The sequence below is a fragment of the Vollenhovia emeryi genome, unplaced genomic scaffold (assembly GCF_000949405.1).
Source record: "Vollenhovia emeryi isolate VEMERY1.0 unplaced genomic scaffold, V.emery_V1.0 DF939216.1, whole genome shotgun sequence".
Classification (NCBI taxonomy): domain Eukaryota; kingdom Metazoa; phylum Arthropoda; class Insecta; order Hymenoptera; family Formicidae; genus Vollenhovia; species Vollenhovia emeryi.
In genome coordinates, this window is record NW_011967150.1 from 77,685 (window position 1) to 100,362 (window position 22,678).

At 44.6% G+C, this 22,678-nt stretch overlaps 2 protein-coding genes across 8 annotated transcripts; one reads left to right on the top strand and one right to left on the bottom strand.

The window, feature by feature from the left end:
• The first annotated feature begins 354 nt into the window (after positions 1-354).
• LOC105560928 (arginine/serine-rich protein PNISR) lies at positions 355-10,327 on the top strand. Of its 4 annotated transcripts, none has more exons than XM_012010454.1 (12): positions 355-1,108; positions 1,761-1,949; positions 2,041-2,291; positions 3,491-3,662; positions 3,785-3,966; positions 4,043-4,282; positions 4,434-4,536; positions 5,563-5,628; positions 6,055-6,149; positions 6,566-6,728; positions 6,804-7,643; positions 10,013-10,327. In XM_012010454.1, exons 1-12 carry the CDS (start codon positions 1,015-1,017, stop codon positions 10,126-10,128), a joined length of 2,511 nt encoding a protein of 836 aa, XP_011865844.1. In that variant the 5' UTR covers positions 355-1,014; the 3' UTR covers positions 10,129-10,327. The 4 variants fall into 4 exon arrangements, with proteins under 4 accessions (XP_011865844.1, XP_011865845.1, XP_011865846.1 ...); XM_012010455.1 differs by having other exon boundaries at positions 5,572-5,628; XM_012010456.1 differs by having other exon boundaries at positions 6,804-7,700; positions 10,013-10,091.
• On the bottom strand, positions 10,147-21,664 carry LOC105560927 (lipase 3-like). Of its 4 annotated transcripts, XM_012010450.1 has the most exons (13): positions 21,481-21,664; positions 21,178-21,250; positions 19,468-19,561; positions 19,067-19,252; positions 18,862-18,994; positions 13,184-13,379; positions 12,988-13,102; positions 12,481-12,724; positions 11,737-11,895; positions 11,560-11,647; positions 10,748-10,890; positions 10,483-10,637; positions 10,147-10,411 (listed from the first exon to the last, which is right to left on the bottom strand). In XM_012010450.1, the coding sequence occupies exons 1-12, from the start codon at positions 21,646-21,648 to the stop codon at positions 10,485-10,487; spliced, it is 1,752 nt and encodes a 583-aa protein (XP_011865840.1). In that variant the 5' UTR covers positions 21,649-21,664; the 3' UTR covers positions 10,147-10,411; positions 10,483-10,484. The 4 variants fall into 4 exon arrangements, with proteins under 4 accessions (XP_011865840.1, XP_011865843.1, XP_011865842.1 ...); XM_012010453.1 differs by lacking the exons at positions 18,862-18,994; positions 19,067-19,252; positions 19,468-19,561; positions 21,178-21,250; positions 21,481-21,664 and adding exons at positions 14,504-17,803; positions 18,023-18,211 and having other exon boundaries at positions 10,328-10,411; XM_012010452.1 differs by lacking the exons at positions 18,862-18,994; positions 19,067-19,252; positions 19,468-19,561; positions 21,178-21,250; positions 21,481-21,664 and adding exons at positions 14,504-16,991; positions 17,067-18,211 and having other exon boundaries at positions 10,328-10,411.
• Positions 21,665-22,678: the final 1,014 nt, after the last annotated feature.

Sequence of the window (22,678 nt, forward strand, 5' to 3'; positions counted from 1 at the left end):
GTACGACAAATGTAATACCAGCCTTAGGCTGGGTCTACATTGGATGTCGTAAGTCGTGTCGGAAGAAATTGACCAATCACAGTTCATTAGGCTGGGTCTACATAGAATGTAGTAAGTCGTGTCGGAAGAAATTGACCAATCACAGTTCATTATTCTCCTTACGGTCGAAGAATAATGAACTGTGATTGGTCAATTTCTTCCGACACGACTTACGACATCCAATGTAGACGCAGCCTAAAGCCTCCGCTACAATGATTCTCGGTTCTGTCTACAATGGTCGTAGTCGTAGTCGCTCGATAAGAATTGACCAATCGCAGTCGATTATTCTTACGACTACGACCATTGTAGACAGAACCGAGAATCATTGTAGCGGAGGCTTAAAGGACGGCGCGCGCGTTCGAGTCACTTTGGCGACACTGGCTGGGCCGACTCCGAAGAAGTCCGATCGACTCGCGAGTCGCGATACGCACCGTCGGCTGACGACTCGCGACACCGAGGGATGCCCGCTCCCTCTCCGGTACCGTGTCCTCGGCTGCGTCGCGGAATGTCGCCTGGTACCCGGGATCGCGTTCCGTAAAGTCGGCCGAGATCCCGGGGCCTCGTCGTCGTATCGGACGGTACATGTCGCTCGCGGCGGCCAGGCGCATCCGTACGGCGACAGCGTTCGTGAATTTTCCAGGCACACGGTATAGCGGCGCACCGGCCGCGCTCTCGCGCTGCAGAGGCGCACATTCCGAGTTTTCAGAAAATTCGCACGGGTTCGGGGAGCATCGGCGAGGCGACAGAGGGAGAGAGAAAGAGAGAGAGAGAGAGAAAGAGAAAAAGTCAAGACGAGCGAGCGACTGAAGGAGAGAAAACGAGTAAGCGAAGAACGTCATCCTCCCCCGTTCGCGCGGCACTTCCGCTCCCTGAAGGTCCCGAGGGCCCGGGTCGGACCATGGCTCCCGTCGCGATAGGTTAACGCACGACTAGCTTGCGACCCCTCCCCCGCACCACAACCGCGCGCCTCTGCAGATGAAGATGAGCGGGGAGATGTTCGAGGGGAAGGACTATCCGACTCAGTGGGCGCTCAATCCCTCGGCTTATCAGAACATGAGCAACGATCAAGGTAGCTTCCCCTGCCTCCCTCCCTCCGCCCCAGGGTGGCGACGCGAATCCTTAGTCTTCGCTCGCCGGTCTGCAGCGAGCGTACCCGCGCGGCTCTGTTCCGGTGCTATGTTAGGATACTTTCTGTAACGGAGATCCTCCCCCCCCCCCCCCCCAAGTTGAACTCTGTGCGTGCAGAAGCGAGATGTAAACATGAACGATGACAGAGTAGTCTGGCTGAAATGCGACGAGATATCCAATGTACGTTCAATCTTGATAGAGTCCCTGGACAGCTCGCATGTCTAACAGCGAATTTGGCTGCTTGCACTAGTGTGCACACTTACATTAGGCTTTGGACATGTTTTTATGACGTCTCTTAAGCTCGGTTTCACCAACGTCGCTTAACTTCGAGCTTAGCCCAATTCGTTCTTCGTCGCTTTCCAACTGTTACTCCGGAAAGAGACAAACACGAATTAAACTAAGATTAAAGTTAAGCGACGTTTGGTGAAACTGGGTCTCAGGCATGTGCGCTGTCTGGGACGTTTTGTACCCTGGACTCGTCGCCAGGTGACTTTCTCGTACAGCGGCATCGGCACAGAGTGGCGCGAGTGATGAAAATCGCCGTCGACGCGCGAAGTCTCGCGTAAAACTAACATTTGTCTGTCTGGGAACAGTGGATTGGGCGGCTCTGGCGCAGCAGTGGATCAAGATGAAGGAGACCGTCGTGCCGCCAGCTCCGCCGCCGCCCAACATCAACCCCGTGTGCCCGGCGAGCGACGGCAGCGGTGAGGCGCCAATGGACATGGACACCAAGGACGACGACGTGCCACCCGCGCCACCCGCGCCTACCATCAGCGGATCCGGTGAGAGAACGGTTTCGATGGTGTACTCGCGACAGATCGCTCGAGTCGGGAGATAACGAGAGAACTGTGTGTTTCATCGTCGCGGGGACAGAGGCCTGGACTCAGTGGAGCCAGTGGGGCCACTGGAACGCCTCAACGTCCGGCACCGGGAACTGGGAGTGGAGCGGCGTGCCACCCCCGGGGGTCACCATGGACCCCGACGGCAAACCGATGGGACTCCCGACCGTGCCGGTTATACCGCCCGCGCCGACGATATCGACCACCACCGACTTCAACACACCTCCCCCCGCGCCGTCGCTATACTCGTACAACTCGGTGCCGTCCGGGCAGTCCTACAATCAGGTAGAGAAGCGAGGGAGATTAGGCACCTGTCGTGGAAACGTTCGGAATTGATTCTGACCGGAATTATTCAATTAACTCCCAGGATTCGTATTCTGAATGCTCTTTTATCGACCAGAGCGCCTCTAAAAGTGGCTAAAGCCTTGGGTCCACGATCCAAAAACTGTGTCCAGGTTCTAGTTCCGAGAAATGCCAATCACCTTGCAGCTTGTATGGAATAGCTGCAGGTTGATCGGCTACACGCGAGATAAATTAATTAAACTTGATACTATAAACATAAAAATAACAAATGACGAAAGTGTAACACGTTTATTGTCGCGAGTCGCGTGTAATCAGCGTGTGTTCGATCGTAATTACAATTCGCGGAAGCGATGAGTGAACACTTCGACTTCAATTTGAGTCATTCTCAGCGCGGTAAATGTTAAAAAGTCAGTTCTTATGATTTCAGGTAGGCCAGACGGTGAGAGTGCTTGTAGATTTTTCAGAACCCAATGAGTCGACTCACTGCCTCTTCTTAGATAATAACATAGAAAGAGACGGAGAGTCAACTAACTTCTGGTTAACCAGGAAATGACAAACCAGGCCTCACAGTCGAAAAGCAGAGAAAAGAAGGCGCACTAAGGTTGCGAAGCCTTTGACCGAGCCATCATAATCCACAGTTTCGATTCATATAAAAACGGATATTCACAATGAACGTCACTAAGAGTGCGTTCCGTTTCACGCATGATGCACATAATGCGTCACTTATCCTTGTTATTTACCCGATGTTAAATAAAGATAAATGACGCGTTATGCGCATCATGCGTGAAACGGAACCCACCTTAAACATACTAGTTACACTCACCAGCTGGCCAGAAACGAAACACGCGTAGACCGGGGCCGTAAGGCAGTCGAAAAATTCCACAGATACATTGTAAAACATCAGTACAATTAAAATCCAGCGGTCGAGAGAGTCAAATAGATGAAAAACGTTAATTGCGTTGGATGGTCGACGAACGTAGACTATCGAAACAAGAAGTAAACGATCGCGAAAGTTCAATGTTCCCTCAAGTCGACACCGAAATTTACCGTTCGCGACTTTCGCCCTTTCAACCGGTCTCTCGTAAAAACCAAGCTGTATGTGGAATGGGGCTCGTGGGCTTTCCACGTGCGACCTTCGTCCCGCTGATTGTAAGAACCCTTCTTAAATGCGTGCTCGTCAGGTTACCAACTATTGGTCCGGCGAGCCGCCTAATGCAGTATCGCCGCAGCCGCTTCCGTTCATGAAGGGCATGAGGCACGGGAGCAGAGGACCTCACATGAGGGTGATGGATCCGGTGCGATGTCGAGATGATAGGGAAAAGACACCAGAGGAGGACACCACTACGACTATAGGTAAAGGTCACAATGGACAGTAATAATAATAATAATGGCTCGTAGTTGACTCAACTGACAATTACGATAATCTCAATCTGCGAGCTCTCAGTTTCACGTAGTTGCTAATCCATTCTTCGTAGACGCCGCGAAACGAAGACAGTTGCCGGCGTGGATCCGCGAAGGGCTGGAGAAGATGGAGAAGGAGAAGCAGAAGGCGATGGAGAGGGAGAGGCTGGAGATACTGAGGAAGCAGGAGTTGGAGGCTCGCAAGCTGGCGGAGGACGAGGCGCGCGCGGTGCTCAATCCTAGCAAGAGCAAATTTGTAAGCGTCACCTAGTTCGCACGCGACCGTGTCAAGTTGCGTTCATTGTATTGCTCCGCTCGTATGTATCTCGCAGGATTCGGACTCGGAGAAGGAGACCGAGCAGGATTTCGACGCGGGCGGCGCGCGCGGGCAGCAGTCCGCGGAGAAGAGCTACGATCGCACCCCGGACATCGTCGTCCGGCCGCGAAAGTCGCGATTCAGGGACGCCGACTCGCCCGAGTCTCACACAGGCCCCGACGAGAGTCCGACCGGGGCGGCTAGCGCGGTCCCAGCGGTGCAGAAGCGCTCCCGGGAGGAAATTTTGCAGGATGTGGTAAGGAATTGTCCTGAATTCCTGTTGCTGCGGCGAAACGTCGCGACAGGGAGAATTAAATTCAAATTATGTTCCGGTGTGGCGCGATCTAATTAATTGCAATTAATTGCATGCTTCCGCGCGGGACCGCGTCGTGCCTCTCGTCGCGCAGATGTTGAAAGTGAGGAGGTCGTTGACGGAAATACTTCTGGAAGTGACGAACGAAGAAGTTGGCGCGGTATGCAGGGAGGTTTGGAGCCGCGCACGTGCCAAAGGTACCCCAGATACACACGATAGAACTAACCAATTGAATTTCCGTGCTTTTGCTCGTCGGGGCACAGAATCCGGTTCAGCGAGCCCACTCGCCGCGCTATGCTGCGACGAAGCTGTGCGATTGTATGATACAAAGTTGAGAGCATTAAACAGAGATAACAGAGATCTTGATATGTAGACTTAATTATTCGGCAATTTCAGGACATCCTGCGTTTTGCGTTTTCAGGGATTTGCGTATAGCGTAAGGCACACACACACACACACACACACATATATATATATATATATTTTTCTCTTTCTCTCTTTCGCTTTCGTTTCGATCATCACGTAATCGTCTCGCATTACGTGCCGGAGACATTACGAGACATTTTTACGCGCCGGCATTCTTTATGCCCGGCAATGATCTCTCTCGCGATATATCTCTACGACAAAGAAACTAAATGTATTTTTTTATACATCTCGCTGTAAACGCAGTGTTTCAATAATCTACAATCAGGACTTGTTTTAATAAGGACGTCTAGATATTAATTTAGCCAGTGATATTTAATAATACAATTAACGAGAAGTACGAAAAACGCACCCAGTCTCACGTAATAGGAATATCTTGCCGTTTGATCCTTGTACGCTTAAAGACAGACTTGACTGTGATCTAATTTTTTTTTTTACGAGTCTATCTCTCTAACAACTTCGTTCCGAGCATTACGGACTTAGTCTCACGAAGCTGCCGGGGACGGTGAGAGCCTCGCAAGTCGCGTAATGCAAATCGCGCGATGCCGATGACTAGTCGTAGCTTTAGGGCCGTATTAGAGTAACTGTAGTTCAGCTTGTAAGTGTGGAATAATGCTGTAAAGATTTCTTAAGGTACATGAAAGGAAACGAAGGGACGAAGGGACAGTTCCCCCTTCCCCAGCCCCCGCTTGCGCGAATGGGCCGATTAATAAGAGCCATTCGGTATTATCGGGGGCGTAATCTGGTGTGCGGATAGCACACTCTTAGCGATTGGTTACTAAATGCGTGTGTATTGTAAGTCCCTGCAGGAGAGACCCCCGTCGCATCCCTCAACATGGCCCCTCAGATCACTCACAAGTCACTCGGTGAGTACGCTCTAACGCTTTATTATGAACGCACGGCGATATCCGTAGGGAACGGCCGTGAAACGACGCAGTTGGCCCGTTGAGAGAAACGAGAGAAAGAAAAGAGAAAAAGAAATGAGGAGAGAGGAGAGGCATGCGTGTTGCGCATACAAGTTTCAGCTCGACCGTTCTTTCTCGTTTAGAGATCGCTCGCCGCACAGCCGAGAGGAGGTGTCCCTCTCTCTTCCTCTCTCTCGTTTGCTCTCAGAAACGTTTCTCGGGCGAAAGTAAACGGCTGCGGAAATACTAGCCGGAAGCCGAGCTTTTGCACTTATATTCTCTCTTTTTTTCCTTTTTTTCTGTTCCCCTCGTCACTCCGAGAGAGGGAGTGCCGTGACACTGCGCTCGGAGCGGAACGGATGTAATCCCGGGCTCTGTCTGCCGTAGGTCTGAGCATCTATAACGACAGTAACAGCGAGTCTGAGGAGGAGCCGAGCGAGCACGCGCAGACACAGAACGACGACAGCGATGAGGAGTTGAAAGTAAGGATAGATTGATTTTATCGGCTTCAATTTACCGAGAAACGGGACTTGGTTCACGATCTTATCTTGCGCGTACTCGTATCTTCCATACCGTTTGACCTACGCGTAACTAACTGTACCTAAAATAAATCCTGTTACTTTCTACGGCTACGTTTACGCGTCACCCTTAATCGGGTTTAATAACATCTGCAGTTATAAAACTGACCAATCACGACTATTCTTCAGAAGAATGGAATGACTGTGATTGGCCAGCCCCTTAACTACGGATGTTATTAAACCCGATTAGGGGTGCCGTGTAAACATAGTCTACGAGTCGAAGGTGAAGAAATCCTCGTAGAACTGTCTTGAATTCCCCTCGCGATGCGATCAGCCTCTCCGAGGTGATTTCGTTTCTACTCCATGAACCGATTTCGCAGGAGACGCTGAGACGGCGGCAGCAGGCGTTCCGCAAGACAGAGGAGGAAATCGAGGCGCAGCTCGCCGAGGAGGAGGAGAGAGAGGAGCAGCGGAGCGGCGAGGAGCAGTACAGTAATAAGCAACAGGAAAATCATACCGGTAATACTAGCTGCCGGGAGACAGGTATGTTTCGACCGACAACCCACTCGTATGTGGCCGCTGGGAGACTAAGTGTAACTTCCTGACGTCATACTTTAGTTGATGAAAAAGAAACGGTAGATAATCAAAGAGAAGCGTCGGAAACTTTGTCGAGTGGCGGTCAGAGTCCAGCGGCGGCGCCGCAGAACGCGTCGGTGCCCGACGGGGGCCAACAGGCGAAGGCGGGCAGCACTGCGTCGGGGTCCGCCGACTCCGAGTCGAGCAGCAGTGAGTCCACGAGCAGCTTGTCCGGGACGAGCCGTGAATCCGCATCCAAGAGGCGCGAGAAAACGCGCGCGGGCAAGCGGCAGTCGCAGCAACGCGAGCAACAGCAGCAGCAACAACAGCAACAGCAGCAGCAGCGCGAGCAGCGTTACAGCCGGCGACGAAAGTCCAAGAGCGAATCCAGGAGCAAGTCGCGGAGCGGTAGACGATCCAGCAGGTCGTCCGAGCGTGGCGGCGGCCACCACAAGCGACGCTCGCGCTCAAGGTCGGCCAAGTCGCGCAAGGATTATCGCTCGCGGTCCTCGCGCTCCTCCAGCGACCACAGATCGAGCAGGAAGCGGCGCTCGCGGTCGCGTGACCGGAAGCGCGCGAGGTCGCGTTCGCGCAGCTACCGACGCTCCAGGTCGACGTCCGCCGATAGAAAGTGGTCCTCGCGCTCCCGCAGATGGAAATCTCGCTCGCATTCCAGAGAGAGGCGGCGGGGCAGCCGGTCGCGCAGCAAGTCGTCGCGGACCGCCAAGCGCGAGAGGTCGCGCACGAGGTCGCGCAGTCGCTCGAGGGACCGCAGACGCTCGAGATCCTACGTTTCCGCGAGGAGCCAGCGGCGGGGGACCAGTCGGTCCAGGTCGCGGGACCGAAGCAGAAAGTCACGATCCAAGTCGAGCCATCGCGATGGTAAGAAGTCGTCACAGCGATACAGGAATTGAGGTCAGGACCCGCTCCTAGCCCAAGGTTGTATATTCATTCTGATCCGTAGCTTTAACAGACAAACACGGGGAAAGCAGTGATACATTATTTTTAACAAGTTTATCGTTTGTTACATAGACATGAAATCGATCTTAGAGTCTCTCTTTCTTGTTTTCTTTTTATGTTACATCGTCGCGAATTCGGCTCTCGATTCATTGCAGCGTTTACGTAGATATCTTTTGATATCTGGCGCAGTAATTAACGAAGATTATACACAAACGATGCCGCTTCAACGTGGCGCAGAAGTCTACTCGGCAAGAAGCCATTGCTTTCTATCCGCTTCTTGTTGTTATATGAATATTATTTTCTTGCAAATGCTCGCGCGAAATAGACCAATATTTATATATTTTCGTTTCATTATAATTTGATACATGCTGCAATAAAATATATGTATAATATCGATGTAATTTTATCGATCAAAGTTAGAAAGATAGAATTTGTCGCTGTGGAATGAAAAAGTCAGTGAAACTTTTGCTCAAATCTTTCTTCGGGGGTAATGGCAATTTGTGTGCAGTAAAATTACTCGGTCACTCGTAGAGTTTCGTAGGTATGCCACGAAGATTAATTTTATTATTAGATTTAGTTGTAAGAAATAAAAGTGGATTGAAGCGATTCAAGATTTGTCGAAACGGACTAGCAAGCACTAATTTTGCATTCCCGTCATTGAGTGTCTTCGGAACGAGCGCTTTCTCTCAGAGAATATTTCTTTCAAATAGACTTCATTGTTAACGTATAAATATGGATTTTTTTTACAATCTACTCTATATAATCCATCTAATTATCTACTTGAATCTAATACGTCCCTCTATTCTGCTACTTTTTAATAAAATTGATCTTATTCGTTTAATTTTCGACCTTATTCGTAAAAGTACGCGTTTTTTTTATGCGTAATTGTAATTCGTATAAAATGATGCATATACAAATGACACACTTTGCAATTATTATCTCACTGTCGTCGAGGAAATAAATTACTGGCCAAGAGAATTTACAATATAAGAAAAACGCGATAAAATAAGTAAAAAAAACCAGGATAATTTAAACGCTTGTTCTTTTATCGAGACATTTAACAAAAACATATGCCGTTCACAAAATGTAATTACTAAGGGCGAGTTTCACAAACGTCGGTTAACTGCTAACCGAAGGTTAATTGATACTCTGTCTCTTCTTAAATAATAAGATGAAAAAAGATAGGGAGTTAACTAAAATCTGGTTAACAGTTAACCGACGTTTGTGAAACTGGCCCTAAGGCCCGGTTTCACCAGACGTCGCTTAACTTTGATCTTAGTTTAATTCACGTCTATCTCTTTTTAGATTAACAGTTGGAAAGAGACAAAGAATGAATTAAACTAAGCTTAAAGTTAAACAATGTTGGTGAAACCAGGCCTAAGGGCTAATTTCACAAACGTCGGTTAACTGTTAACCAGAGTTTAATCGACTCCCTATCTTTTGCTATCTTACTGTCCAAGAAGAGACGGGGAATCAGTTAACCTTTGGTTAGCAGTTAACCGACGTTTGTGAAACTGGCCCTGAATCATCATTCGTTCCTTCGTAGAATTGTAAGACGCTTGCAATTTGTTGGAAACACGTATATCTTTATACATATATAGTGAAAACTACTTTTGTATTAATAAATAAAGATTGTCGATAGAATTCAGACGCGAATTTTTATTTCCGGGGGTAAATAATAAATTTTCGCACACTTTGTTTCATTTTTAGGGCAGTTTTGCATAACAAAAAGAAAAGAGAGAAAATATCGCTGCAACATACGTTATTCAGCGTATTGATACAAATAAAAATTTGGATAGAAATTACTTTGCGGTAATATCTTTCTCTATAAAATTGCTCCAAGCAAAATCGTGTATGCTAACATTTCTTTTTATCAACGGGAAGAAAAATTATTTGACGACTTTAAACTGGCCGAGTGGTTTAATCTAACAAATTATTCCAAATTTTAAGTTGAAAGTTGTCAAATAATTTTTCTTCCTGTTGTTAATCAATTACTGGCGACAATAATATTCTTATTTTTTTTATTTATAAAAATATATCAAAATTATCGTACTGTTGTCTAACATTGATTATACATATACACGTATAAATAAGCGTTACATACATTTGATAAACGTTCAATAACGTTGATTTGTACACGAGTGGAACGGCAGATTAAACTTTGATAAGAAAGAGGAATGTTTCGCGTGAACTTTACTATGAGCGTTACTCGACGAAGTAACCGATCGATAATCTTGTAGATTGAATGCCAGGATTTCGACACGAGTCGTAGAAATGTTATTTTGTTTCAGCATCTTCCACTGGCTTCCGCTCGGCTTCGACGTTTCACTATTCAGTTCGTCAACATACACAGCATTGGTACAGTTACAGTTTTCGAATACGCATCACGTTTAATCTTTTCTCCTAAATAGTGTATAAAAAACTTAACACTACATGATAATAAATAGTAATACTTATAGCTATGTGTTATAGACAAACATTACTTGCTACAATGTACAAAAGTCTTCTTTTTCTTTTCTAAAGAAACAAAGAACACAAGATACACGTAATCAAAATTTATACGATTACGAGAGTGACGAACGTGAAATAAAGTTGATGCGAAATTAGTCCAAGTGGTTCGTATCTTCCCCGAAGCAATCCTATGCGCGTGGGGCCCGCGAGAGCTCTCGGGTGTTCGATCGAAGCGATATCTGGAGTACACAAATCATGGTTAAGCCGAACCGTTTGCTGTAGATGATGCACTCGAGAGTCCGCGCTTTACCTTCACGGTATGGAGTTCATTTTCTCGATCAGATGATCGTAGACGAGTTCTCGTATGTGCACACCGTACACGAAATCGAAGTGATTCAACCGCTTCAGCGTCACCGTGAATTTCTCCAAGATATTCGGCAATATTCCGTTCAACATCTCGACGTCCTAAAGTAAACGTTACAATAAAACATGGCGTTTTACACGAAGGTTGAAAAGACGATAGACTTCCTTCCTCCACGCGTTACTCAACGATAAATTAGCGAAGGTCTAATTACATTTGGATGCGCCAGGACATCGTTCAAGCCGTTGTACAAGATCACCGGGGCCGTAATCTTTTTCAGGGGATAGTCCGGCGGCAACATTCGCCTGTAAAGCCTGAGGTTCTTCAGCAGGCCGTAGTCGTAAGGTCGAAAGTGTCCTGCAAGAGAACCGACTCGGTTGTGAATGAACGCACACCCAGCAGACGCCGTGCAACAGTTGCACAACGTCAATGTTACAATTTCCCACTCAACAATACATAATTATTGAGTAGAAAATAATGTTACGTAATTGTTTGCCGGGTAGTTGGGAGAATCCTTCGATTCTACATTGAAAAATAAATCTGGTTGCATTAATTAGAAATCTGGTAGATTCCGTCAGTCGTCTGTTAGAACATGGGCGAATCAGAATTCCTTCAGGATTCGCTAGATGTACAGTGAAGTCTATCAAACTTCTGGTTATGAAATATCGAGCCCTATCGTGATAACTAGAAATTCTGTTTAGTTTAATAAAAATACATTCTATCATATACATATGTCTTGTTGATACAATCAAAGCATTTTTCTCAGTGTACACGGAGAAAATCTTCTCTTAAAATTTCTCCTGAAAATCATGTGATCGTGAGACAACAGGGCATTTCGAAAACTTTATGAGGGTTTTTTTTATTAGTAAAATGTATGGTAAAATTTCAGAAACTCTTATAAACTCTCATATCTCGTTCAAAATGTCATGTTGTCCCACACTGACATGATTTTCAGAGTTTAAGAGAAAATGTTTTCCGTGTACGAGCTCGCGATTAAAAGTCGGACCCGAAAGAAAAATCCGGTACCTGGATTTTGAATGCCCATTGAGTAATGAACCAATTGCTTGTACGAGCATCCCGCCGGTGCGAACTGCAGATAATCTGCCAAGTGCGCCTGAAAGTATGTAACGTTACCTCACGTAAGCGAGTCGGGTTTGTACACTCGGACGGCCGATTTATTCGGCTTTTGTGACGATAGCTTACGTAATCCGTCTCGCCGGTGCTGAAACCTCCGACCATGTGCACGATCAGTTCGCAGAAGGGCTGAGTGAGGATGCCTTCCCGGCAGAGCGCGAATGTTACGAGTTTCTCCAGTTCCGTATTCGCTAGCAGCTCGAAGTATCCGGTGAACTTGTAAAATCCCTGCCGAATCAAGCGGATAATCAGTACGAGAAGCCTCGCGAAATATGTCTTTTAATTAGAATGTACAATAAGAGTACTTGGTTGCACATTTTTCTCAACGAAAAGTTCCAGTTTATACATTGAATACATTTTATTTTACGTAAATAACGATGTAATTGCACACGGAGAGATTTGTCTCTTAAAATCATGTAATCGTGGGACAATGTGGCATTTTGAACAACTTTATGAAACACATAGCCAGCCGTGGACGATCAACTGCTTAATCATGGTTATTTATCTGCTGGCGTCAAATGATTCTTGATGTAACTTTATGAAAATTTTACCATACATTTGACTAGTAATGTATTATGTTAGATAAATCTTAAAAATCTCTCCTAAAGTTCTTCAAGATGCCGCGTCCCACGATTACATAAATTTCAGGGTAAATTTTAAAAGAAAATTCTCCGTGCAGTTCCATTCGTAGAGAAAAAGCAATGTGGCTATACTCCATTTATGCACAAGATACTAACTTCCGTCAGTCATTTACATTTTTTTTTGTTCAGGTCCAAAGTTCGGGAGTTTTTAACGAGATACAGCTATTTCTACCTTAAGGGTGTTGGCGATGAAACTTAGAGGTCTTAGCACACCTCCGATGTGTCCGGTGTAAGCCACGGGGGCTAAAGCGGACATGAGCTTGATTTTCTGGTTGTATTCCGGCCTCAGGGACATAAGGACCCAAAATTGCGTTGTTCCTTGAGAGAAGCCTATGTAGAACAGCTGCTGTTGGCCGGTTTGATCCAATATGTAGTCTATCATAGCGGACAAGTCGTACATACCCATCTCGTGCCAGCTAAATGGAGTATTCACAAGAGAATTGCGGTTGATTAATAATTACCTACAATATGTAATAGACGTTATTGTAAAATTATAATTAATTGACGTCAAATGATATTCGATAGATAATCATTTATCAATTATCGTTAACATTCGATTTGAACGCGATTGAGAAGTATCATACGATCTAATTAATCCTACGGTGAGTGAAGGAAATCCTGAACGCGAATGTTAACGCAGAAATGTGAGAACCTCGACGTTTCGAGGTATCGCGGGTACCTAAAGTCCCAGAATTGAGCGCTTTCTATGGAAAGGGTCGTGTGGTTCTTCGAGTTGGTGGTCCCGCGGGAGTTACCGAGCCATACATCGTAACCGTCGTCAGCCAGAAGATAAGCTGACGGCAAATTAAAAGTAATTTTCTTAATATCAAAATCTGTACGCTAAAAGAGACTCGAGCGTAAAACTGATCCGATACCGATTGATCGATTCCGACCCGTTATCAGCCAATCCATTGAGCATCCCAACAATCCGTGCATGATCAACACCACTCGATGGTTCTCGGTGGTCTTATTAGAACGATTAGGTATCCGATGGACAGCCAATACGTATCCGTCCTTGGTCGTTACGTGGTGAAGTTCAAAGGGGTAGCCGCTCTGTCTTACACTGTCCTCCTAAAAGTAGACAATTTGCTAAAGTAACATTGATAATTAAAAGCCACTTATCGATTTAGAAAGAATTAAAACATCTGCTTATTTGTAGAATGTTATTAAAATTAACAAAAATGTTCCAACTCTAGCATTTTTATGTTGATTTTTATAACACTTTAAATTTACGTAGAATTTCTTCGATTCTGGCAGTTATATATTTAATTTCTTTGTAGAATTATTTCTGGCAGGGCATCGACATTAATTCGACGTTAGTATTTTCGCTGGGGGACCTCGTATGCATAATTTTTCATGCATAAGCATGTATAAATATAGAAAATTATATATATCTCAAATATGCTCAAACCTGTTATATTTGCATTTTGAATACACAATTAATGTTGTTTTGAAGCCAATGCAATAAAACGTGCATTAAAAAACACGTTACATGCACATGGGCGTGCCTTGGGCGCTTAAAAAAAACTTAACTTAAGCGGCGCCATCAAAGGTCAACTGATAAGACCAGCAAATACTTATAAGACCTTTTTAAATCGTACAACTTTGTGTTTTTTTTCTACTTAAATACATGTTATATTAATAAAAATGACCAACTCTGGCCAATAATATATAATTATTGTTAAGCAATCTTTCCCCCAATACTCTTGGAATAACGCCTTATTTTGGCTATTGAATGCTTCTAACGATTAAACAGCTCGGTAGAAAAAGTTGCGTTTTATTGCATTGGCTTTGAAACAATATTGTGTGTCCAAAATGCGCGAATTTAACATGTTCGGACATATTTGAGATATATATTGTAATTTTATATAGTTCTCTTTTTATTTATGCACGCCTATGCATGAAAAATTAGACACGAATGCTATCTGGGAGGTCAATGGTAGCTTTTTTGGAATGCACTGCCACAGTATACAATAGCCTATAATAGTTTACACCGATCATTTGTATCCGATTGGCATATTCTTTTAGATTAAAAAATATACATCAATCGGATACAAGAGCTCACGGTGCGCCCAGTGAACGGTCGTGCTTCTGGATGCTCCCATTAAATGCACGTTTAACGCGGGACAAATACGCACATTTAAAACACATTATACGCGCATTGGCGCTCCTTGGGTAGATTGCACTTCACTTACAACCAGTAGATTGGGATCGCTACTCGGGGGAAACAATCCCCACGTACGAAACAAACTGTTTGTTTCAACGACAAATCCATAACACAGCAGTGAGACGAAACACCAATGCGTAATCATATCTTCACGATGGACGGCTACTTTTGCGGAGCAAGTTGCACCTCGTACTACAAGTACACCGTTTGCTTTATGCACAGCTTCCCGTTGGAACCCGTAGATTTAAACGGGCGAACACACGTTTACCCGTGAACTTTAACAAAGCTGTTATATAACTGATCGATTGAAAAAATCTTTTATGTAACCGAGAAATAATTCATGAATTTTTTTCTCTGCCGAGAGAAGAAAAATTCAATAATGTCACGGACAGGGTAATATGTTTAAGAAGTCAGAAGTGTGGCGTAACAATGCGACGAGGAGACGCGAGCGGCTCTTTAAAGAGTCACAGGATTCTCGAACGTAGATGTATTAACTTGTGTCGATTCACCCCTTCCGAGGAGACGATTATTGAATTACTTCGGAAACAGACCTACTTCCACGCGCGACTCCGAGATCGTTTCTGTAAATTTCAACCTCGCCGCTCGTTATCCGTTTTGTATGCTTGCGTATGCGAGGCCGCGGATTGTTTTTATTAACGGACACGGCTGCACGTGTCCGCGGTCCTGGCACGCGATTACGGGCTGTTGACGTATTGCGATGATTTTTCTTAAGAGGCTCAATTTAGACGTTTCGCTTATGTGATACGAGCAAATCCTCGCACGGTGACGTCAACTGCCGGCGTTGATAGTGTCAAAATTTTTACTCGATAGCTGCAACGTAAACGATTAGTTATGTCAGGAATTTTTCCGCGTTCCACGTGTACGAAATCAAGCGTGGAGAATCTTGCCGGAAATCCTGCAAGAATGCACGTTACGTATTTGCACATTTTGTGAAATTAAATAAAATGTATCGTTTATTTACCGCCACGACGTAACTGAAAGAAAAAACTAAGTTTTCCGGAAAGGGAGCTTGAACCCAGATAGCACAAGACACTCCTATGAACATTTTTAAAACTATTCTTCAAGAACATTTGGAATATTTCATAGGTCATTTTTACATATTTATCTTATGTTCGTGGAACATTCGACTGGCACTACTATACTATAAATCTTTTTCGAATGTGAATAGAATAATCTATCGAATATCCCAGGGAGAAATGTTTTGTCAATCGATGTCTATTCGACATCAGTTTGATGGTGTCGATGTTGATCCGACATCGTTTCAATATCGATCGACGAGCCATTTCTCGCTGGGTATAGCGCGTGGATTATACATATGTGGTATGATCACAGGTTTCACTGTCTTTTGCATAAGATAAAGTGTATTACACAATAAACAATGTGCAGTACATAAACTCGATGAATATTACAAAATTATTCTGAACAAATATTCTAAAGACATTCTCGACACAATATTCTAAACGCGTTCTTCTTTGTTATGAATATACGATATCTAATTGTAATAATCAATATATATTTCTAGAAAATTCGATTGGAATATTCTGAAATTAAGAATATTTGCACCCCAGAAGAATATTCGTAAAACTATGTGCGCTATCTGGGAATCGTTAAAATTTCATTTTAATGTAATAAAAGTATACCTAGCTATACGGCTCTTCATTCAGTATATTGATAATCTTTTACTAACGACTCAAAAGTGGCAATTTTGAGTCATATTGTTATTGTACATGAACGATATATGCAATAAAATAGATAAGGTATACAAAATGATCGGCCATTGAATTTTTCTCGAGATACTCGCGACACTAGCTGCGTTCGGCATTGCAAATCTGAGGTGTCGGAGTGCTCTTTCTCTCTTTCCATTTCAATCTCCTTTCTTGCTTACTTTAATGCGACACAACCCAGCGAGAGATGACTTATCGGTCGATCATCGATGTCGAAACGATGTTGAATCGACATCGCCACCGTCAAATTGATGTCGAACTTGTCAATGTCGATTCGATTGTTTCGACGAATTATTCTCACCGGGAAGAGAACACTTCGACACCTCAGATTTGCAATGCTAAACGGAACCACTATAAATAACATAATTGGAGCCCAAACTTGTTTTGTATTAGCTATGTACAAAGCCCAAGGTCTTGATTAAGTCACAGGTTAATTATTACTTTATTGCAGTAAAACCTGTTAGAGTAGCGCAAACTAAATTTCCAATTTTGGATGGACTGAAAGAAGAAAGTAGAGACGCTCGAGAAATAATGTAATCGAAAATGAAATATCACTATAAGTGTAGTCAATCTGTCTTACATAATCACTCGATCTTCGCGTTCGACAGAATCGACGGTTTTGTAATCGAAGTTGTGCACGCATCTAAACACCTATGTAGTACTACGTCGTTACGTTAAGCACAGGAAATATCGTTTCGATCATTGTCAAGGACGATTCTTCGACAATCTTAATAATCCTCCGCAGCTCATCTCGTTTTAATCAAGCTGAAGCTACAAAATTGTAAAAAAGAATGTCAAAAAACGATAACGCTACATCGGGGAGTGTATCAATGAAGAATATCTCACGTCGAAACGGCGTATCAACGTCGAGATACGCGATTACAGGATTAATAGTCGCAATCTGGTCTTCTTGCTACGTTTCTTCGTCTGAATATGCTTTATGATGATCGACGACACATTGTGTTTGCGTTAACGGCAATTCATCAGTGACGATTTCACAGTTAGCTACGATTACACAACACGTTTGCACATACATCATAAGTCCAGCTTCTGGCAATGAGTTCTGACGTATCGTTTAAATTAAAGTCTTTTGCGAGTATTACGATAAAGTTATTTAATTTCGGATTGCACGCGAGTCTGTATTTATCTACTCGTGCTTCCAAAACGATCAGATAAGGGGATCGCGAGTCACAGTTGGAATACGTGTCTCCCGACAGACTCCCGTAGAAACGCTCTTTTAAGGATTTTTTTTGTAAGACACGCTTTTTTCTTTCTCTCGGGTCTTTAGAAGATATCGGAGATACTCGAATTTAAAGGATCTTTTCAGGCCATTAAAGGACAATTTCAAGGTCGCCAAAAGATTGTACTTCACGACTACAACTTTTATTCGGGTCATTTTTCCGTGAAAGCGCGTACTTCTGGAGATAATATAGGGGGTCCCATTCTTTTCGAATACCTTGTATAGACAAAGTAATAGAAACCTTACACGGTTGGGCTGGATTTCAGTGCCAAATATCGCGTGTACATCTTTTTTCCAACGTAGCAAACTGCGCGCCGATAAGTCTCGGCTCTTGAAACCCAATCTGAAGTTAAAATCGCAATAGTATACATAATTAAGTTGACATTCAGTTAATAATATTCCTGAATAAGCATCGATTAGAAACAAACTGTAAAAAATTTATTGCAAAGAAAAATCGATTCTTTCACATCGAAAGCAATCTCAAGAAAGTTGATAAAACAGTTACAGCAAAATTTTAAGTTTAACTCATGTTCCACTTTGTACGAGTATTCTGTCACAGTACCCTAATAATTCCGACGATTTGACAAAGTTATCGAGACATACGTGTTCCAGCTTTCCTTCTCTCTTGCTTATTATCTAATTATCCTGGAAATAAAGATAAAGAGAGCAAATACAGATATCTGAAGTACAAATCAATAGGAAATAATATAATGGTAAAAAATATATATAGAATGTATTATACATACATATTTATACACACACACGCACACATACGCACACACACACACACACACGCACACACACATACAACCTATAAACAAATGTTACTTTAATTTATAGAAAAACTAAATTTGACAAGCCTGACGCAATGATCTGTAATATTTTACGTAATTTTATTATACTATGTCAACGTACATGTGTAAAATGAATGAATACAGATCACTTATTTGCGACAGAATTTTGTCCTTTGATTTAAATAAACTGCTTAAAATAGATTTAAAAAAATAAAATGATAAATAACCTCGATTATTTAACGCAGCTGTGAAACATTTTGTACAAAAAAAAAACAGATGCGAGCAAACGAGGGAGTCTCCATTGGAAAGTATTAAATATTACAAGTGATGTGAGCAAACGAAATATGCTTCTGATGCGTGTACGCGCGTTATCTCTCTTTCTCTACTGTAACTTCACTTAATCCGTGCGTCACATGTTCGATAAGACAAGTTTTTAACGTCCTAGATTTCGCGTGGGGGATTACTATGTGTCGTAATCCTCGTCGATGTTGGCGGTGTGAGCGAAGTTCGATGTCGGCTGGTCGCTCGCACTCGGGTTAAGTTCCGTATAAAAATTTGGTCGATTAATTTCGAAGGCCGTGGGTATGGACGTGTGGAACTCCGGTACCTGCGAGTGCCCGTCCACCGTCGTCGCGGCCCTCTGGTTAGCGGGATTCAAATTGCTCGACCCGTTGTCTCTCGTGGCCCTATGGTTCACGCTCATCTCCGCGCTGACAGGCAGCCCTAGATGCTTTTGATACCTGGGGGAAATACAAATCGTGATTACTCGCGGGGCTCTTCTCGGTAAATCTCTCTCACCTAGAGTGACCTACTCTAATGGATCAGGATGCTGCATCGCTGTCGAGCACGCAATGGCTGCGTTTGGCGCGCTGATCTGCAACGGAGCAGGGGTCTCCGGTGACATAGGTACCTCGTCATCGGGTCCCGACACGTCTGGCAAGGACTTCACTAGGTCCTTCAGGAAGTCGAATCGGCTCTCCGACAGGATGCACTGTTTCCTGCAAATGTATAAGCTGTAGCAGCCACTGTGCATGGAAAGACCCTTTTGTTTCACTGTCCAAGTATTCATGAATTAAAACGCTCCTCTCTCGCACTCTCTCACCGAGAGATCAGAAACAATAACTACGCGGACAGTCAGTTGTCGCGTGTGAAAGTTTACATCGTGAACATGAACTAAACTTGGACAGACCCGAATAACGCTGCATTTACTTACATATGAGACGGACTTAGAGTCTTGGCGTTTTTAGCACTCGTGATCTGCATGGTCTTGGTCAGCAGGGAGTGCACAAACAGTTCCAGGGTCCTAGGTAGCCTTTTTTAAGGAATAATCAAATTCTGGTGAGCACACAACCGTTCGTCCTCATCGCGATAAATCAGACTACAATGCGTCGCTTAACACTTGAGTTTTCTTTGTCTATCTTGAGGTCAATTCTGTATCTTACGCTACAGTGAAAATGCTAAAAGCGTGTAGCTTCGTTTCTTCCTAACCATCCCTTTAAAGACAAAGTTGCTCACCCTTAACATTTTTCACTACATGGTAAGATACAGAATTATACATTGCAAGATACAGAAACCCCCTTGAGGGGTTAGGCCACCCTAAACGGGTGAAAATCAGTGTCATTTTCGTTAATTTTGTTATATTTCTAAAAAAATGAACAAAAATGATTTTGACCCGTTTAGGGTAGCCTAATCCCTTAATTCAATTTGTCCTTTGTTTTTTTGTGTGTGTACTTTAGTGCCTGGTTTATCAGTCAAGTGTGAACAAGAGAAAAATCATTTCTGAAACCAAGGAAAGATAATAGGAAGACTGGTGTATCTGTGAGACACACCAATGTCTTGCGACCGTTTGTAGGTGGTAAAACAGCCTAATCTACAATATGCTCTCAGCACCTGGAAACATTTTTTGTGTGAACAAATCGAAACGCTTAAAATTATTAAAACTTCTGCCGACAACGTACGACTGTACAGCGTATAATGTACAATTTATCCACTTGCGCAAATCTTGTAAACGTATTTATCGACTGCGATTGCGGTCAAGCCGCCGCTACAAGTGCTTCCGAGTGTTTCTCATCTTTTTTGAAAGGAGAATACTTGGAAACATTTGACGCGACAGCTTCCATCAGTCAGAAGGCTTATTAGCCACTTTTACAGACGCTTTTATCCATGAAAGAGGGTTCAGAATGCGGGCCAATGTATCTAGACGCGAAGAACCGAGGGGAAAACCGCCAAGGGCATTGTGGCGTACAGATTTGCGGTATTGCTGGGCATTACTAGGCCTTACTGGGGCGTTATAAAGATATAATAAGACAAAATAAGATCAAATAAGATAAAACAAGATAAATCAGATAAAATAAGACGAGATAAAGTAATGCCCACTGGGCATTAAGCCCAATGTCCACGATGCTAGAACTTGGACCAAGTTCAAGCATCATGGACATTGGGCTTTAGTGGGCACTGGTGTGCAAGATTTTGGTCAGCGGTTCCCTCTCGCTAAAGGCCTGTGTCCACGATGCTAGGACTTGGTCCAAGTTCTAGTTTCGAGAAACGTGTAGCCAATCAACCTGCAGCTATTCCATAAAAGCTGCACGTTGATTGGCCACGCATTTCTTGGAACTAGAACTTGGACACAGTTCTTGGATTGTGGACACAGGGCTTAAGGGCCTTCGTCCACGATGCTAGAACTTGGTCCAAGTTCTAGTTTCGAGAAACGTGTGGCCAATCGACTTGCGGCTATTCCATAAAAGCTGCACGTTGATTGGCTACACATTTCTCGGGACTAGAACTTAGACACGGTTCTTGGATCATGGACACAAGGCTTAAGAGCACATTAGGCGCGACGGAGGGCTGAGGCGCATCAAGCAGGGGTGACATATTCTTCGTGTACCGAGTGAGAGAGAGAAAGACAGACGTAGAAAAAGGATATAGATTATGATCGGCACCGCCTGGGCGACCTTCCCGACCTCCTCGTCCGTCTGCATGATCTTCTTGATACGACCCTGGCAACAGACATGCGGGGTTTGAGGTTATGTTGGGCGCGAGGTACGTCAGGTCGGCGGCCGCGCGCGGCTTCCCCGTCGCGGCGGCGGCGGCGGCCGACGACCGGCGTCGCGGACGCGGGTCGACGACGAACGGGCTCCGGGCGCACCCGGCGGTTCCCTCGCTCCTACCCTCGTCCCTTCCGCGTCGTCGACCGCGCGCGGAACCCGGGCGAGGGGGTCTCGCTTACCGCTGGGAAACGAGCGTTGTATTTTTTCTTCTTGCTGGGCATGCCGGTGCCGCGGTACGTTACGACGCGATACGGCACGGTATTACACGGCACAGGGCGACGCGGCACAGCTGCACACGGGACACGACGGGGCGCGATACGCACGCACGCGACACGACGCGATCGCATGCGTAAACAAACGGTGAGGGGGGGGGGGAGGAGAAAAAGGGTCGACGAGGGGGCGGAGGGGGTGGAAGGGAGATGTCGCGGAGCTTGGCCGCTTGGATTTCGCGATCTGTCGTACCGAGCTCGTCGCCCTCGTCGGTTCCCCCTTCGAGGGGAAAACGCCGGGGGGGTTGGTTCCGGTACCCTGTGTGCCGGCGCCGCGACGCGCTCGTCGCCCTCCGGGGTCAATGCTGGGCATTTCACAGAAGACATTTCACGACCATTGGTTAGCTCGGGGCTGCTTTCGCGAGAAAATGAAAATGATCCTGTGCTATGATTGGTCAAATCTGGAATTTTATTGAATAAAATTTCAAATTTGACCAATCACAGCACGAGGTCATTTAATAGCGTTTTCGACTGGATCAGGATTAATCGCTCCGGAAGCGATTAATGACGTCACGAGTATTGTTTTTGGTTATTAGACAAATAACCGAAATGCAACCCATGTTCGACCCATACCATTGTGAATTGATCCATCAGTGTTAAGAAGCTACGTTAGGTTACAATCAGGTTATACGTGCGTGTTTATTGTGGAACAAAGCATTCTTTGACGATAATAACGCGTAAGTTTACCAATAAACATTTCGATTTTATCATAAAATTGAAAAGAATATTGCAACTAGAACCCAGGTTCATAACTCATTTTCAGTCGAACATATGTTCCTAGTATCTTCGGGTTAATCGCTCCGGGAGCACTAAAACCCATGTCAGTTCCAGTCAGTCGAAAACGCTATTAAAGCCCGCTGCAGACGATGCTATTTTTCCTGCTGGATTGCTTGCGATTTAGTAAATTATTATCGTTGCACCACTCAGCATTCAGGATTCCTAGTAATTTACTAAATTGCAAGCAATCCAGCAGGAAAAATAGCATCGTCTGCAGCGGGCTTTAATCTGGATCATTTTGATTTTCTCGCGAAAGCAGCCCTGGAGAGGCAGCGCCATATTACTCAAGAGCTCGTCCGTTGCGGCTGAACGTCTAATCACAGTATAACCA

Coding starts and splice junctions, on each gene's coding strand:
- LOC105560928 (XM_012010454.1), top strand. CDS start 1,015: ATGAAGATGAGCGGGGAGATGTTCGAGGGGAAGGACTATCCGACTCAG. Junction 5,629..6,054: donor GATCACTCACAAGTCACTCG/GTGAGTACGCTC, acceptor TGTCTGCCGTAG/GTCTGAGCATCTATAACGAC. Junction 7,644..10,012: donor CAAGTCGAGCCATCGCGATG/GTAAGAAGTCGT, acceptor ATTTTGTTTCAG/CATCTTCCACTGGCTTCCGC.
- LOC105560927 (XM_012010450.1), bottom strand. CDS start 21,648: ATGCGATCGCGTCGTGTCGCGTGCGTGCGTATCGCGCCCCGTCGTGTC. Junction 13,380..18,861: donor CGGTGGACGGGCACTCGCAG/GTACCGGAGTTC, acceptor GTCTACTTTTAG/GAGGACAGTGTAAGACAGAG. Junction 12,725..12,987: donor GCTCAATTCTGGGACTTTAG/GTACCCGCGATA, acceptor TACTCCATTTAG/CTGGCACGAGATGGGTATGT.